Source organism: Aptenodytes forsteri, unplaced genomic scaffold (assembly GCF_000699145.1).
Source record: "Aptenodytes forsteri isolate BGI_AS27 unplaced genomic scaffold, ASM69914v1 Scaffold61, whole genome shotgun sequence".
NCBI classification, from domain to species: domain Eukaryota; kingdom Metazoa; phylum Chordata; class Aves; order Sphenisciformes; family Spheniscidae; genus Aptenodytes; species Aptenodytes forsteri.
The window spans coordinates 6,744,428-6,759,523 of record NW_008794443.1 but is presented as its reverse complement, the minus strand read 5'-3'; the positions used below and the strand labels follow the sequence as shown (position 1 = coordinate 6,759,523).

General features: G+C 42.7%; 1 protein-coding gene across 2 annotated transcripts; it reads right to left on the bottom strand.

Moving 5' to 3' along the window:
* Positions 1-294: 294 nt before the first annotated feature.
* Positions 295-12,140, bottom strand: NIT2 (nitrilase family member 2). Of its 2 annotated transcripts, XM_009289714.1 has the most exons (11): positions 12,078-12,140; positions 9,703-9,821; positions 6,808-6,928; positions 6,601-6,689; positions 5,902-5,997; positions 4,928-5,021; positions 3,890-3,964; positions 3,364-3,442; positions 2,612-2,710; positions 1,474-1,529; positions 295-1,083 (listed from the first exon to the last, which is right to left on the bottom strand). In XM_009289714.1, the coding sequence occupies exons 1-11, from the start codon at positions 12,103-12,105 to the stop codon at positions 995-997; spliced, it is 945 nt and encodes a 314-aa protein (XP_009287989.1). In that variant the 5' UTR covers positions 12,106-12,140; the 3' UTR covers positions 295-994. The 2 variants fall into 2 exon arrangements, with proteins under 2 accessions (XP_009287989.1, XP_009287990.1); XM_009289715.1 differs by lacking the exon at positions 5,902-5,997.
* Between the last annotated feature and the right edge of the window lie 2,956 nt (positions 12,141-15,096).

The window sequence follows — 15,096 nt, the reverse complement described above, 5'->3', positions numbered from 1 at the left end:
AATAATTGGCTTGTTAGTCTCTTACTTCATTGCTCTTGCTGAAGGACTGTTTCCCTTGCAGCTGATGGGAGTTGGCCTTTGGTAGCAATAATGCATTTAAACATTGAGCAATTCTAGTACCCGTCTTCTGGGAGACTGGGGGCAGAAAGACTTAATCGGTGCAACAAGTTTTCTAACCCTTTTGACTGACTCTTCTCAGCCTTTTCAGGTGAGGACTGCCAGGCAGCAGAATTCAAAGCCCATTCAGACATTGTATTAAGGAAGCAGTAGATAGATAGAGCAAAGGCGTGGCGACATGTGAATTGCTTTAACAAAACAGTAACCTGCATCACTTCAGCAATAAACAGGAATTGCAGTAAGGAGAATTTAATACATACATTTCAGGCAAGACACATGAACCAAAACCTGTTACAGATTCTACTATAGTAGTAGTTCTGTCTGGCAGCTTCTTGCATTGTCCCTAAGTAGTACAGAGCAGAATTTGGCCTGTTTTGCTTAGTGTGTTAAATTTTGAGCTTTCCAAGTTAGAAGTTGAGCATTCAATGAGCTTTGTTAAGGCACATACAACTAAGAAGGACAGAAGTGGAAGAATCATGCTTCTGGATTATCTCATAATTCACTGAAAAATTCATAATACCAAAGCTGACTTCAGCAAGTTTCCAGAGAGAACAAAGTTCCCATTTTTACGTTCTACAAAAAAGCCCCAAAAAGGTAACTAAAACATTGTGATGCATAAAAAGCAATGTTAACTACTACTGTGTTGAACTGATTCCACCTCCGTCTTAATCCTAGCTGTAAAATACTATAAAATATTAAAGTATAAGAGGAGATATAAAAGCTGTACTTGAATCAATTTTAGAATTATACCACCAAGTTGTTTTTTAAATTAACTGGCACATTTAGCAGTAGCTTGTGGAGCAACTAGTAAGGGAATCCTTCCGAAGATGAAAGCAGCAGCCATTGTGCCAGCTGAACCTTCCCTGTTCACCCAGCTTCACTTTTTCATCTCTCTGCCATAGAGATCACAACGCTTCTGGCTTAAAATAGGAATTTGTTGACGTATTTCTGCGAGTTTCTTCAGATCTGCAGGAGGGGAAGAAAGAGCTATTAGAACAGCAGTCAAAAAGGAAAGCTCCTGACTTGCTCTGAGGTAAGGCAGGGAAAAGAGCAGCCTTCACAGAGAATGGGTCTGTAGGGCACGGCAACTGGGCAGCCAGGGCTGAAGGAAGCCGCAGCTTTGCTCTTTCCTAAGGTGGCAGCTTCCTCATAAGTAAGGCAACTGGAAGAGTATAGTCAAGTGCTGCTTGTTCTTGCTTTAATCTAGCAAAGGTGGAGAAGGGATGGGAACACTCCATCATCTGCAATTGCATGTGCAAGCCCACAGACAAAAAATTCTCTCTCCTTAGTCTCATGACCTGTATTCAAGAAAGCAAGCAGGAAAAAAACCCACAAAACCCCAAACTTTACCCTTACCTATATCTGTGTATATAACTGTCTCCTCAGCCCCAGCTTTGGCTATGACTTCACCCCTGCAAAATTAAGCACATTTGTTCACAGCATTAACCCAGAGGTCTCAAGGTATCAGTCCAGTTGCTGCTGTTTGTACAAAAGGGAGTTCCTACCCTTGATGTCTACAGCTGTAAAGACAGGGCCATCCTAAAAATAGCATCATAATTCATAACTCTGGCATGATAGAAATGGCTTCCAGGCTTTGTATGTGGCACATTTTATATGTGACATATACATACTTAACGTAAGTATGTTTCTGAAGATCAAGAATCACGGTAAGAGCAACTATGAGAACCAGTGCATGTGAGCATGCAATATACCTCAAGGGGAAAGAAACAACTTCACCAGGGACAACCATATATGGCAAAGCCTAACACTTTCTCCTTTCAGATTCTACTGGCTTTTAATAGGAGTATACTTTTACTCCGCATGAGCTACTGGACATTATTTATCATGTCTCCCACTAGGTGTTCTGTCACTGCTTTCATCATATAAAGTTAAAAGCTCAAGACATAGATAAAGCTTTTCTTACTTCGCAGTCATCTGGAAGAGAACTATCAGTGGATTTATTTGAAAGAAAATAACTGCCTGAAGATTTGGTCACTTCTACCTGTTGTGCACCTGCATTGCTTCTGCTTAAGTCAGAATGTGTCTCTTATCTAGCTGAAGACATTCTTCTTGTTCGTTCTTATGTCAAAGCAGTTTTGTTCTCTGAGTAAATGAAGTAGCTTTGTGTAAGCTGTTTAAGATGGTTCAGTTCTGTACAGAGAATTACCATAATGCATAGTATATAATGGACTGAACTTCAGGGACAAGTTGGAAAGGTCAGCAGCTTAACTAATGCTAAATACTAGTCCTAAGTAGCTGCTTTGCTGCCAAAAAGAATACATACTGTTAAACTAGTTTTAATTTCTTTCTTGGTTTTCAATCAGACAGTTTTAAAGGATGGTTTTGAGAACGTAGGCTTAAGTCTCAGATGCTTTTTACCAAGAACTTATGACATTTTTAAGAGTAGATGGAAATGTGGGACTGAAATGTGACTGTCAAGTAAAACATTTTTTAAGCAAGAAAAGGTGGGGGTTGGGTTTTTTCCTGAACTCACCATGGATTTACTACAGTGCTGTGTCCCCAGGCAACATAGGATGCTTTTTCGTCTCTAGCAGGAGATACAGTAGCTACGTAGACTTGATTATCAACAGCTCTGTGTTCACAGAAAGATGAGGGAAGGGGGGGGAAAAAGGTGAGTAGAAATTTTTTTTTATACCGCCAGTTAACTAAGCCGAAGAGAAAGAATTCACTCTGAAGGGCAAGCTATATATCCTCCTAAGGGCTAGCCAAAATTGTAAAGGATATGAAGGTCAGACAAAGCAAAGCCTGGAAAGAGAAGTCTCTAGCACCTGCTCCAGAGTTAGTGGGTAGAATGAATTACATGTTCATTCAGTATGCAGCGAAGTTGATGGAAGCTGACCAAATGAATGAATAATACTGCATTTAGGAGTCTCAGGGTCTATTCCTATCTGTAATTAGAGCAGTTCTCAAATGGTTATTGGCTCTTCTGTCTAGAAGTTTGTGCGTGAAGGGTGCTGACAGAGCCATGGGGAAAAGGTCCTTGAAAGGGCATAACTGCGGAGGGGCTGACAGGAGCGAAGGTTAAGCACTTCCTGCTTTTCTCCTTGACAGCAAAATCATTCTGGTGTCCCATGCAAGGCTTGAGGAATGGTGCAGCTCCAATGGCAGAGTGGCCCTGCAGCACCGCTTCTGATGCATAGTGTCATTTGGAACACAGGAACAGTTCAGTTCCACGTGCTACACCTCCCTCTGGAACAGGCAGATAAGCTGTTACTTTGTTCTTACCGTCCCCTTTGTAGCAGTTCCCAATGAGCTGGTCCTGTTGTCAGGTTAAAAGCCCCTGGATATATCAGCAGCTGGCAACCTTTGTTAAAAGAAAATTAGAACCCAGCCATCACTAAGGGGAAGATGGTTTACCCTAGAGCGGCCCTTCACATGGAGACCCAAGGCGAGGTTTCTTTCAGTACTCCCCGACCTCTGCCCAAAATGGAACCAAATAGAGACTGTCCAGGCATGACATGGGTGATTACTTATGTCAGCAAAGCCCTGTGACACATTATGAAGTGTGAGGATACACCCATCTCCATCACTCCATCAACAAATGTGTATCAGGAACTGATTGTTACTTTACTCAAGGAGAACAGACACTCATTTGAATAACAAAGTCCTGGCCACAAGATGCATTTTGTGTTACTGGGTGAGGATGAGAGTGCCCGATCTCACAGACTGCCCAGTCGGTACCACCCTGAAACAGCCCTGCATAGTTCAGGCCTTAGGGCTAACCACACTCCATTAGGTGACCCAGCCTCACCTTTCTGTCCGTAGATTTGAGCCATCTCAGCAAATCTGATATCATAGCAGATGCCCAGGCCCACTTTACAGTATGCTGTTCTCAAAAGACAAGAGACAACAGTCATATCGCTACCACCAGTACACAAAGGCAATCACAAGACTCGCTGTAGCCATCCTGCCAGCTGTTATTTCTTATGTCTCACAGTAACAAGAGAAGCTATATTTAAACGCATATCCTTATCGGTAACAAGCATTGGCTATTTGTAGGGGAGAATTCATGCTTCATGATGAGAGGAAGACTGCGAGAAGCAGTCTTATCTACCCTTTAAAAACAGCCATTTCCACAAAACCATATTATATCAGGTCTTCGTGTAATGTATTCCTCCCTGATTTAGCTGCAGGTTTTTCAATTATTTTATTTTCAAGAGAAAGAAAGCATTCACTGCTTCATGACTACAATCATGTACTTTCTTACAGCATGCACATTGCAAGGAGGCAAAAGCGACCGTGGGAGACGAGACTCTTCGGAGAGCTCGGTAAACAGGACATGTTAATTTCTGAACACTGGAGGGAGCGGGGGGAGAGTAGGTGTCTTGCTTCTTTATCTGATGTGGTTGATTCAAGAATGTTGGAATGGGATTTACAGTTAATTGCCTCCATTATTATATCCTCCTCACAGGAAACAATGTGCCAGTCTAGCTGTTTGCTACACATATTCTTTTCCAAGCCATGTTTTATAAGAACCATTTTAAAGATGTAACCGCTATTAAAAAAATACAGTAACTTCTCTTTAACAAATCAATAGGACCCCAATTTAAGGGAAGTGCCATGATGTATGCTTCAACCCTTTCCACTCCTCCGTCCTTTTGCAATCACATTGCCTTTTTAAAAGTCTCAGAAGTGACCCGTGCACTTGGAACAAACTTAAAACTATATTTGCCATATGCCGAATATAAATCTGATAGTCTAAAAATCCATTGCTGGGAAGAGAACTCCAGAATGACTGTAGTGTTACTGTGGCAGAGCTCCTTAAAGAGAGGGCTTGTCTTATACTCACGAGTATCAAACATGGAGAAACTATTCCCTGGACTCAGTGTTTCAGACTCTTTGAACTGTATCTTCCCAGGAATATTAATGTCAAACAAATGAACCTGTAATTATAGTATGATTAATAACAATTAATAACAATTTCTCTGCCTGGTATTTGAGCCTCTTTCTATTAGGCACGTGTTTTCTAGTTACCGTTATCTAGACTACTCTTTTGTCAGGATCCCAACTAAACATTGCTTAAGATTGTGAGATCTCCTAAAGATGATGTAAAGCAATTTTTCTTCTTTACACAAATATACATGTCTAAAGTTATTCGGGGGGAGGGGGAAGACTGGCCATTTTAAACGACACATATAATCCCTGTGACCCAAGTGATGCATATATCAAGCGTTTCTATTGCTTACCAAATAGAATGCCTTGTCCTCCTCCTATGCAGTAATGGAGAGTAGTTAAAAATAGCTAAAAATATAACAATTAATTTGTAGTATGGCTCTATATCTTCTTCGTGGAAAGAATCCTTGCAAAATAGCTAGATATCTTGATCTAATGAGTAATTTTGCAAAAGAAAGGATACATATAAAATGTCTTGAATTTGTCAGGATGATTTTAAAGTATGTTAAAGCAGGTGATATTTTCCATTCTAAAATTTGAGTCCCATTCCAGCAAAACTTCTCCAGAAAATACCTTCGCCAAGACATAAAGTTCCCATGACTTCAGCTAAGCAGATGCCTCTTAGCCCCTGCAGACAGTCTTTATCCCTCCCTTGCAATGGAAGATTCTGTTCCTGACCGGAGCTTCCTAATAATACAGCTGGTTTTATGTTATTATTCATATTTACACAGTACAAGCCTGTACTCATTCTACAAACAACTACCGGGCTTGCGGACTGGTGTGGTACGATAGATGGAAGGCAACGCAGTACTTCAGAAAGTGAACTAAGTGTAGCTAAGCGTAGAATCAGTTAACAGAATAAATCAATACCTGCACCCCAGAGGTATTTTGCACCACCGCGTTTGTTCCAAGTGACCTTGCATTCTCTTTTTTGTCTTTCCTTGAAAGAAATAAGCTGTTGTTCACCTAAGGAATGATACCTGTATGCATAGTCAGGTTAACAGAAACTACACTCTACAGTTATGAATAGGAGGTAGTTTCTCAGAAGGCACAAAGCAATGTCCAGGTGGAAGATGACAGTAAGCAAGCATCTACCACAAACAGCAGACACAGCTTAACTACGGAACTTGGGCTTCGGTTATCTGCACTAATCGTACATATAGCACACAAAGTATGTAAAGAACAGTATTTATGATAACAGAAGGACTAAATCCATTGGGAACCTGAGGGAAAATCCTGATCCCACTAAGTGGCACTATGTTTTAGACCTAGACCAAGGTACACAGGTGAGTTGGACCAGGATTTACTCTTTACCACAGTTTTCCCAGCATCTGGGAAAAGCCAGTTATGCCTTCTGCATTTTGTCGTCCTTATCCAGAACAAATTTATGACCACCTTTGGGAGGGGTGTTTACATGTCCCCAATAAAAATTATACGCAATTTTACTGACAGTACAGAGCTTATTATTAATGCAAAATTCTACTAATTCACATCACCTTTAGGCACAGATTAAATCATTTATGCAGCACTGCTGAGAAACCTTTTAATAACAACATTCTGCCACCTTACCTTCCTATGCTTTGCCAACATAGCACCATCAGGCCCAAAGACAGTACATGTATTATACAGCTTTCCACCATCCTCTTCTGGAATGGATCCTTTGTAAAGGCGAGAACAAAGATTTCCCCCACTGTATTATATGGAATTTTGATCCAATGGCACTAACAGACATTGCTCGTTTTTCCCTCAATGAGATGGTCACTAAGAGTAAACTACCTCCGACAAGATATATGCTGCACTCCTTTGCAACTTCTGAGAGCTTTTGTGTCGATTCCCCAGGGATCTTCTCTGCATACTCCTTGAAGTATTGGGTTCCATATGGAGAATTAAAGCATTCCTAGAATTAGAAAAAAAAAAAAATTATGTTAAAATCCAGTAACACCACTGCAAGAAGATGTACTTGACCTTTCAAACTCCTCTCTATCAATGTTCTCATACAATCTTTAGTTACAGGAGTTTAGTTTACAGGAGCTCAATAAGCAAATCAGAAAATATCAGGAGGCCAGAGAGACCTTAGCAATTAGAGAAAATGCAGTGGGTGTGTTGGTGTGAACGCGTGCCAAACAGAACATGAGCTAGGAGTATCATGCAAGCTGCAAGTAACAAGGCTAGCACGTTTATCAGTCTAGACTAAGCAAGATCACAAGGGATGTTCTCATCAGAATAATGAGCCAAGTTCCACCTAGCCCATTTGACAAGTTACAAGCTAAACAGATCCTCTCAAAACTGTGAAATGCTCATGCTTGTCCAGAGCCCATGATTTCTTCATTTTTAAATGAAGAATTTTTAAATGAAGAAATGCTTGCAAAAGCATGCATTTCTCAAAATTACTTATTCTTTTGCTAAAACAATCCTTTAAACACCATTTCCTCACAACTGAACAGTGTCTTCTGTCCTAGGCTCTAGTTAAAGATTTGCTATCCCTCAGAACCAGGCATGTAATCTTTAGACAGTAAGATTAACAGACCAGTTTAGATGCCTAAACTAGGTGGCTACTGGTGTTTGAGATGCCCAAGATATCCAGAAATTTTACTCTGCATTATATTTGCCAGCTCTGTGAGGATGTGAGACACCTCCCCCAACACTTTTTTGTCCCCTAAAGGAGTACAGCTGAAGGCCACAGATAGGCTATCAAACAGTACCAGCACCTACTCTTCAGCAAGCAATTCCCAGCCCAAGCATCTGCCTTGATTGTTACCTTTGCTCACTAGAAGTTGTAACAAGAACCCCCCCAAAAAAGAAAAAAAGAAAAAAAAAGAAAAAAAATCAAGTTGTGAATAGCACAATAAACATTTATGCCTTAACTGCTCAAGCAAACTTCTTAACAACTGTAGTAGATTCTACTGAACTGGACTAACTGAACCAAAACTGGATGGATGTTTTTTGCCCCATATACAGACACTGGGCCAGCAGGTGCCAGCTAGAATTTGAAAAACAGCAGAATTTGTAGATGGAAGAGGCGGGAAGGGAAGTCTCCGCAGGCTGTCAAATGAGCTTCCCAGGCTTTTGAAAGTTGGACTGAACTTCAAGGAAATGAAAGCAATGCCAGATGCCTCCACCTTCATCTTGCCACTTGCAGCGTCAATGTGGGTGGTACTGAAACCATGGGCTCAAGAGAACAGGCAGAGCTCTGTGCAAGCTTGCAGCAGCAGTGCATGGGGCTGTTCATAAGTTGACATTGGAACAAAACTGCAGACTGTGTGCACAGGTCACCTAGTCCTGTGCTCTCCAGAGACAGATCTTTGAATTGCTTTCTGTCAATTTCCAGATTCAAATGGATTCTGTTTTTATTTCTTTATCCATAAACATTACAAATTGTTTTTTTCTCACAAATTTTTCCTGGTTCAGAAATGAAAAATGTTTAATACATCAAGGCTAACATGTCACAGGAAAACTGCCATATGCCTCTGCAGAGGTGTAGATTATATAGTCAGTGCAAGTTACTTCTGTTCTTTATGTAGTGTGACTTCAAAAAAAAAAAGTGGAGGGAAGAGAATATTTCATGCCCGTGTCCTAATGCCAGTACAAAATTTACCTCCCAAAAGTCTGAAAAACCTTGCCCTTGTTTGACAAGTTTTACTCTAAAAGCACAAATTATCATTGGCAAAGTGAGTATCTCAACTAAATAGGTCTGGAAAACTCGATGTTTGTACACGTGAGGAAACTAGCAAATAATATATAATCTCAGTGTAGGAGGCCCAGCCAGAATAATCAAAGGTCACATCTGCAACAAGAGCTGTGTTAGCACAGAGGAGCTGGAAAGGTTGCTTCATACTTCGCCTGTGACAGCACGAGGGAAAACATTCTGCATGTAAAACGTCCAGACCAAAAGTTCACCCAGAGAAGAACTTTGCACTCCTGAATCAGATGCTGCAGGGCACAGGGGTAACACACGTACCCCCAGGAAGAGCTCAAAGCTGCACTGGGAAGGTCACCTCGTTGCCAGCACACTCATCTGTGTGAAAATTCTGCAAGGTAATCATGGCTGAAGTCCAAAAGGTAATCAGAAATGATCAGTAATTTTAAGCAGCTATTTATGTTCTCATGCAAGGACATCACAAGATAAATTTGTTTTAATCATAATTCAGCCACAAATGACCTGCTGGAAATGTCTTAAGTCTATTTTGTTTCTCACGTACTATCTAATCTGGAATGACTGTGGCAAACAGAGTCATTATATACCTGTTTTCTTTCATTTTCATATCAACATTCTTCAGCTGAAAATTGCCTTTTCCTACATTTCTAGCAAAGAAGGCTTCTGCAATGATTCAAACCATAGAGTCACTTTCATGAATTCAGAACGTACCAGTGATAGAATTGCCTGGGATTTAAACCAGCAAAAAATTAACCTGAATCTTATACCACAAAAAGAGCAACCAAAAAAGAGACCCCGTTTTTTTTTTTTTTTTTTTTTTTTCCTCCTTCTTGTTTTCCCCCCCTCTTAAGAGTGCTGGTAGACAGAACACCTGGTTTTTTTCCCTATTTTGGAGCGTCATACAGCATCTAAGCTATCCAGAGAGAAACAGGAATATATAATGCATTAGTAACACTAGAAAGAGGTTTCCAAGGGTTTGAGGTATAGGTTTTAAGTAGACCATGATCTTTACTCACAGGTAAAGCCACAACTTTTGCTCCTTTAGCTGATGCTTCTCTCACCAGTCCACAGGCTCGTTGAAGGTTATCTGATTTAACAGCAGATACATGAAGCTGAATAAGAGCCAGGCGGAAGTCTAATGGCAGAAAAGAAAAAATTAGTCAGCAGAATTCCCCCAGGAGAAACTTCAAAATTTGAATTCACTAATGAGCATTTAACAAAATAAATTTGCTTATATATTAACATATACACAAACCACTTCCAACTCATTTTGCGGTCTGTCTATGACTCTGGAAACAGTCTCTTAACACAGGGAGAACATTCAAACCTAGGCTTGCTAATGGCAACCGTACATCGCCATCACTCTGCTCAGGTCGAAAAAAATCACAGAGTTCACATGCTAGTAGCACTTAGCCTAGGCAGTACCCAGCCCAAGTTCTAATGTAAGATACCGTGTGACAGAAATGGAGACCACTAGTTACCTAGACCTGCTTCTTCCTTCCCAGTTTGCTACGCGCTTTGCCAGCCTATCTTTTTGTTGCACCCGTCACCTGATGAGCACTGCGTGTCCTAAAGTACTACTAGCAAACTAAAGGATTGGATAATCCCAAAAGCACCAAATATGGGAATAGTTTGCTTTTATCCCTCAAATCACACCTAGCCTGGGAAATGGCTACAAAAAACAATAAAGATAACGTCTTTCCTGATCACTTCTTTGCAATTTGGTTTCTAGACAAGTGTCATCAACACTGTCTCTACTGCAGCTAAGCAGGATTTATATTTGTAGGCTCTTAAAATACACAAGTGGAAGAGATCAAGTCAAGTTTTGTGCACGCCCCTTGGACTTCCTTCCATGAATCTCCTAGTACCTTGGGCTGTAGGAAAATGTATCCTGATCAGGTAGAACTGTCTCCTTCTTTAAAAAAAAAAAAAAAAAAAAAGTGCTCTGGCTTCATAAAGAAAAGTACCCCAGTTTCAAAGCACCTCTCTTCTCTGGGAAACTCCCCTGTCATACAGTCAAAGATCACTACAGGATAAAGAAAAAGCTGCAGGCAACACAGCCTCAGTGGTCAGGGAAACGGGAAGAACTGATTCAAGTGAAGACAAGATCAGGTCAGGAACAGTCAGGCAGAATATCTTTCTTCCTACTTTAGTTCTCACTTCAGTAGCTAAGCAGCTAATTTCTAGAGGTTGAGCAAATGATTAACTGCTCACTTTGCCACTCTTCATGCGAGAGACTTAATATTTGGTTTATTGAGTAAACAAAGCTTCACCGAGATTTTGAAGAAATGTAACCACAGTTAGCTTCCAGACCCACCTAGATAACCATACTAGGAATCGGTCTAGAAGTTTCCCATATTTGTGGAATGTGCTTTAGCTCAGAGAAATTGGACGCTTAAAGATTTACATTTCAGCATAAATTCACTTTTGCAAAAAAACCAAAAGAGCATCTACTAGGAAAAATTTTAACTAACTTCCTTCCCATAACGTTTAAAACACCAGGAAACCATTAATCTTGTGTTCCCTGTGCCTCAGGTTTGGAGTTTGTTAAAGGGCAAAATTAAAGCTCAATCACAACAGAATACATGTACTTGTGCCCCCAGTTTTGTTTAAAAACAAGTAACGGAAATAGAGATAAATGTGCAACAGTGCTGTAGAGACCCTAGATCTCTTCTTCCAGCCTTGCTAAGCTGCCTCAAAAACTTCTTTAAAAGGCAATTCTTAGGATAAGCCTATAGCAATGCAAACCACAGCCAGTTAAAAGCATATCAGAGTAAAATAATGGCTTGTATTTGTATGGCTACGAAGCATGTTTTTTTGGAAAACATCAGAAGCTAAGCACGTCTGGTTTGTTCAGATCAAATTTCTCGACAATCTGACCATTGCAGCGGTACGAGAGAGATGCACGGCAAGCAGTTTCTACCAGTCTGTCGCAAAGCGGGAGTGCCCAAGGCAGCTGCCTCTAGTACGTGCAGCATTTCACACCCCTTCAAAGGCTCAGCACCAGGACTGGGGCCTTTCCAGTCCAGACTAGGACTGGGGACTCCGGGGGACACTGGCCGGGGCAGCAGCCAGTCCACGGCCCGTCCCCGGGTGCGTCCCCACGGTCAGATAAGAGGGTAAGGGCCCAGCGGGGACAAGGAGAGGCCCGCAGCGGCTCAGGGCGGCGCCCGGGGCCACGGGGGGGGCGGTGACTCCGCGGAGAGCCTCGGTGCGAGTGGGGAAGCCGGCACTACGCAGCGGCCCCTCTCACCGGCTGAGGCCCGGGGCGGGAGGCCGGAGCTCCGCTAGAGGGGCAGGTTCAACCCCACGTCGGCCCTTTTCCCCACGTCCCCGGCCGGGAGAGAGGGAGGGAAGGAGGGAGTGCGAGGAGGAGCCCCCCCCCACTCACTGGCCATAGCTCCGCGCGCCGCCTGCATCCCCCGCCCGGCTCCGGCTCCTCCCTTACAGTGCTGGGCGGCCGGCCCCGGCGCGGCGCACGCGTGCGGGCACCGGGCAGCTGGGAAATGCAGTCCCGCCCCAGCGCCGGGCGTGCGGCGCCCAGGCGAAAACCCGCCGCCAAACCCGCGGCAGAACCGGCGGCTGCAGCTCCGCCCACCAGCGCCCCGGCAGGAAAGGGGAGCGCCTCTCCAGCAGGGCCTGCGGCGGGACTTGTTTAAAAGCGACTCATATACTGCTTTTAAACAGCCTGGCTAGTTCCTCGATCCGATTTCACAGCACTTGCCCACGCAGTTTTGCCGACGCAGCTCGAGAGAGCGGCGCAGCCCGGGTTCAGAGCAGGAACGAGCAGGGGATGAATCACCCCAAGCCCAAACCGCTGCCGAGCCTTTCCCCCTGCGTAACCCCAGTGGATGGCAGGGAGCTGGGAGTACTCCTCCCGTGCCAGTTCAGCACCTGGCAAAAACACAGCTGTGCATGCAAATCTCTTGGTGCCCGGTGCAGGCAGCTCGAGAGAGCGGCGCAGCCCGGGTTCAGAGCAGGAACGAGCAGGGGATGAATCACCCCAAGCCCAAACCGCTGCCGAGCCTTTCCCCCTGCGTAACCCCAGTGGATGGCAGGGAGCTGGGAGTACTCCTCCCGTGCCAGTTCAGCACCTGGCAAAAACACAGCTGTGCATGCAAATCTCTTGGTGCCCGATGCACCGTTGATGGGCCGACATCGCATTTTCCCAGCCCTATGCAATCCGTAGCAGCCTTGTACTTGGTTAAGGGCTCGTCCCAAGAGATCTGAACCAGTTTACAGGTAACTCATTCACCTGGCACATCCCCGCTGCCACCTTCTTTTACAAGAACAGCATTTTCTAAGGTAGAAACTAATATGCTAACTGCCATGCTGTTTTTATTACTAGCTTTAAACACCGAGTGCTCCCCGTTACTCAACACAGAACTGCCTCGTCTGTATTTTACAGTCTTGGGCTTTTTAAAAGCATGTTTGTAGAACTGCAGATTCATGTTGTTTAGAGGCTGGCATCTCTTGCACAGTATTTCTCATGCAAGAGTACCTCTGCAAGATGAAAGCACATGACAGCAGAAGGGGCGAAGGTAAAACAAAGTGGGTAACCTAGGGTCATCAATCTCTTACACGTTGGGCTGAAGCCACTTTTAGGAAACACGTGCTGAGAGATAAAGGATGAGAAGTGCACAACCACCATAAAATGCACAACCACCACTGGGTGCAGCAGTTACAAACCTTCCTTCAACAGAAAAACTGTTCAGTCTGCCCCTTGGAGCAGTAAAGGGAACAGCTCATCCCAAACTGAGCAAGCCAAAGGATGGCAGAATTGCCAACAGTGGACAACTGCAGATGAGGAGGGGATGCAGCAGCTCTTTGGTAGAGCTCCCTCCCTTTTACATGTGCCCATGGTAGTAGAAACAGCATATATGAACTTTTTTTTTTTTTTTTTGAACAGCACACCTTGCAGGGCTCCAGGTGCAAAGAACAGCTGTCTCCTGAGTTCACACGAGGTTTGGGGCAGAGCACAAAATAAGCAGTGAAGCAGTATCAACCCTTCAAGGCGAAAAGCACAGGCTAAAAATCCACTGTTTCCCATAGTTCAGAGAGATACACTGTATTTTTCAAGTTTCCAAACAACAATATCCAAAAGCACTAAATACACCCAAAAGATCAAGTTGCATACTATCACCACCCCCCTCCTTCCCAAAAAGGAGAAACTTTTCAGCCATTCAGTAGACTACCCCTATATTGAAAAGGTTATTTGGCAGAATCAAAAGTTTTGAAACTACAACAGAAACGCAGCTGGAAGAGAAAGCTGCAAACGCTGCTGAGATCCAGGTGTAAGGCCTAACAGGAACTAAAATGCAAGAGCAGCAATTAATCTTTACTTACATATGGAGAAGGCAATGTAGTAAAACCCACATCTCCACAGTCAGTATTTTTGATGGATAATACTTGTGAAGTTCTGCACAAATTCTCACACAGAAGCACTGACCCTGGCTATTAAACACAAAGGTAAGAGCTTCCATTCGGCAGGAAAGCTTACTCTGGAAAGAGTGTTTCTTTCCTGCTACAGACTTCATTTCTAACACCAAAATAAAGAAAAATAAAAATCAAAACCCCCACAACATAGCAGCTGTCATCTTATGTTCAACAATATGGACAACAGTGCATGCAAACAAAACAGGAGCCTGCAAACCTCTGGCAAACGATTGAAAAAAATTCCCTGGAGATGACAGGGACAGGAAGCAGCATACTGACTATTTTGAATTTTCTTTCCAAAAACTGTCACTCCAGTACTATAATTGGAATTTCTGCTTAGCAATACAAGTTTTGTAGCAAACACACCAACTACAGAAACATACACTATGAGGCAAAAGTAGCCTTTAAATTGTGGGTAGAGATGCATAAAACACCACTGAAATTATTCATAGTTTGGACTGAGCTTTGTAAGATAAGGAGTCTGTTGATAGCTTGCACATTGCCTTAAAAATTACAAATAATTAACCTCTTAATGGCTTGGATTATACATTTCTACACAGAAGAGATTTAAGAACTGACTTACTGTAGCTTTACTTACTGTAGATTTAAAAGGTCTGTATTTGTTGTCCTCATAGAGAAGCATACACATTACCCACTTTCCATACTGAATGCCCAAATACCCCTGTTTAACAGTGTACTTTTCACTACAAGTAATTAGATTCTTCAAGGTATCACTTTAAATACTTCAGCAACACATGAAATAACTATTTCTCAATTCCCCCCCAAATCACGTTCACAATTCTCCCCCCCAATAACTAGCAGAAATGTGTTGTATCATTTTGTCAACGTTTTCATAATATAAAAATATGATGCTGACAAGTCTGGGATTTATGCAGAGACCCTCTCTATAATGTGACCGTTTGTTAACTCATTTTGACCTCTCTAAGAATGCTTACTATGGCTCACCCAAAAGC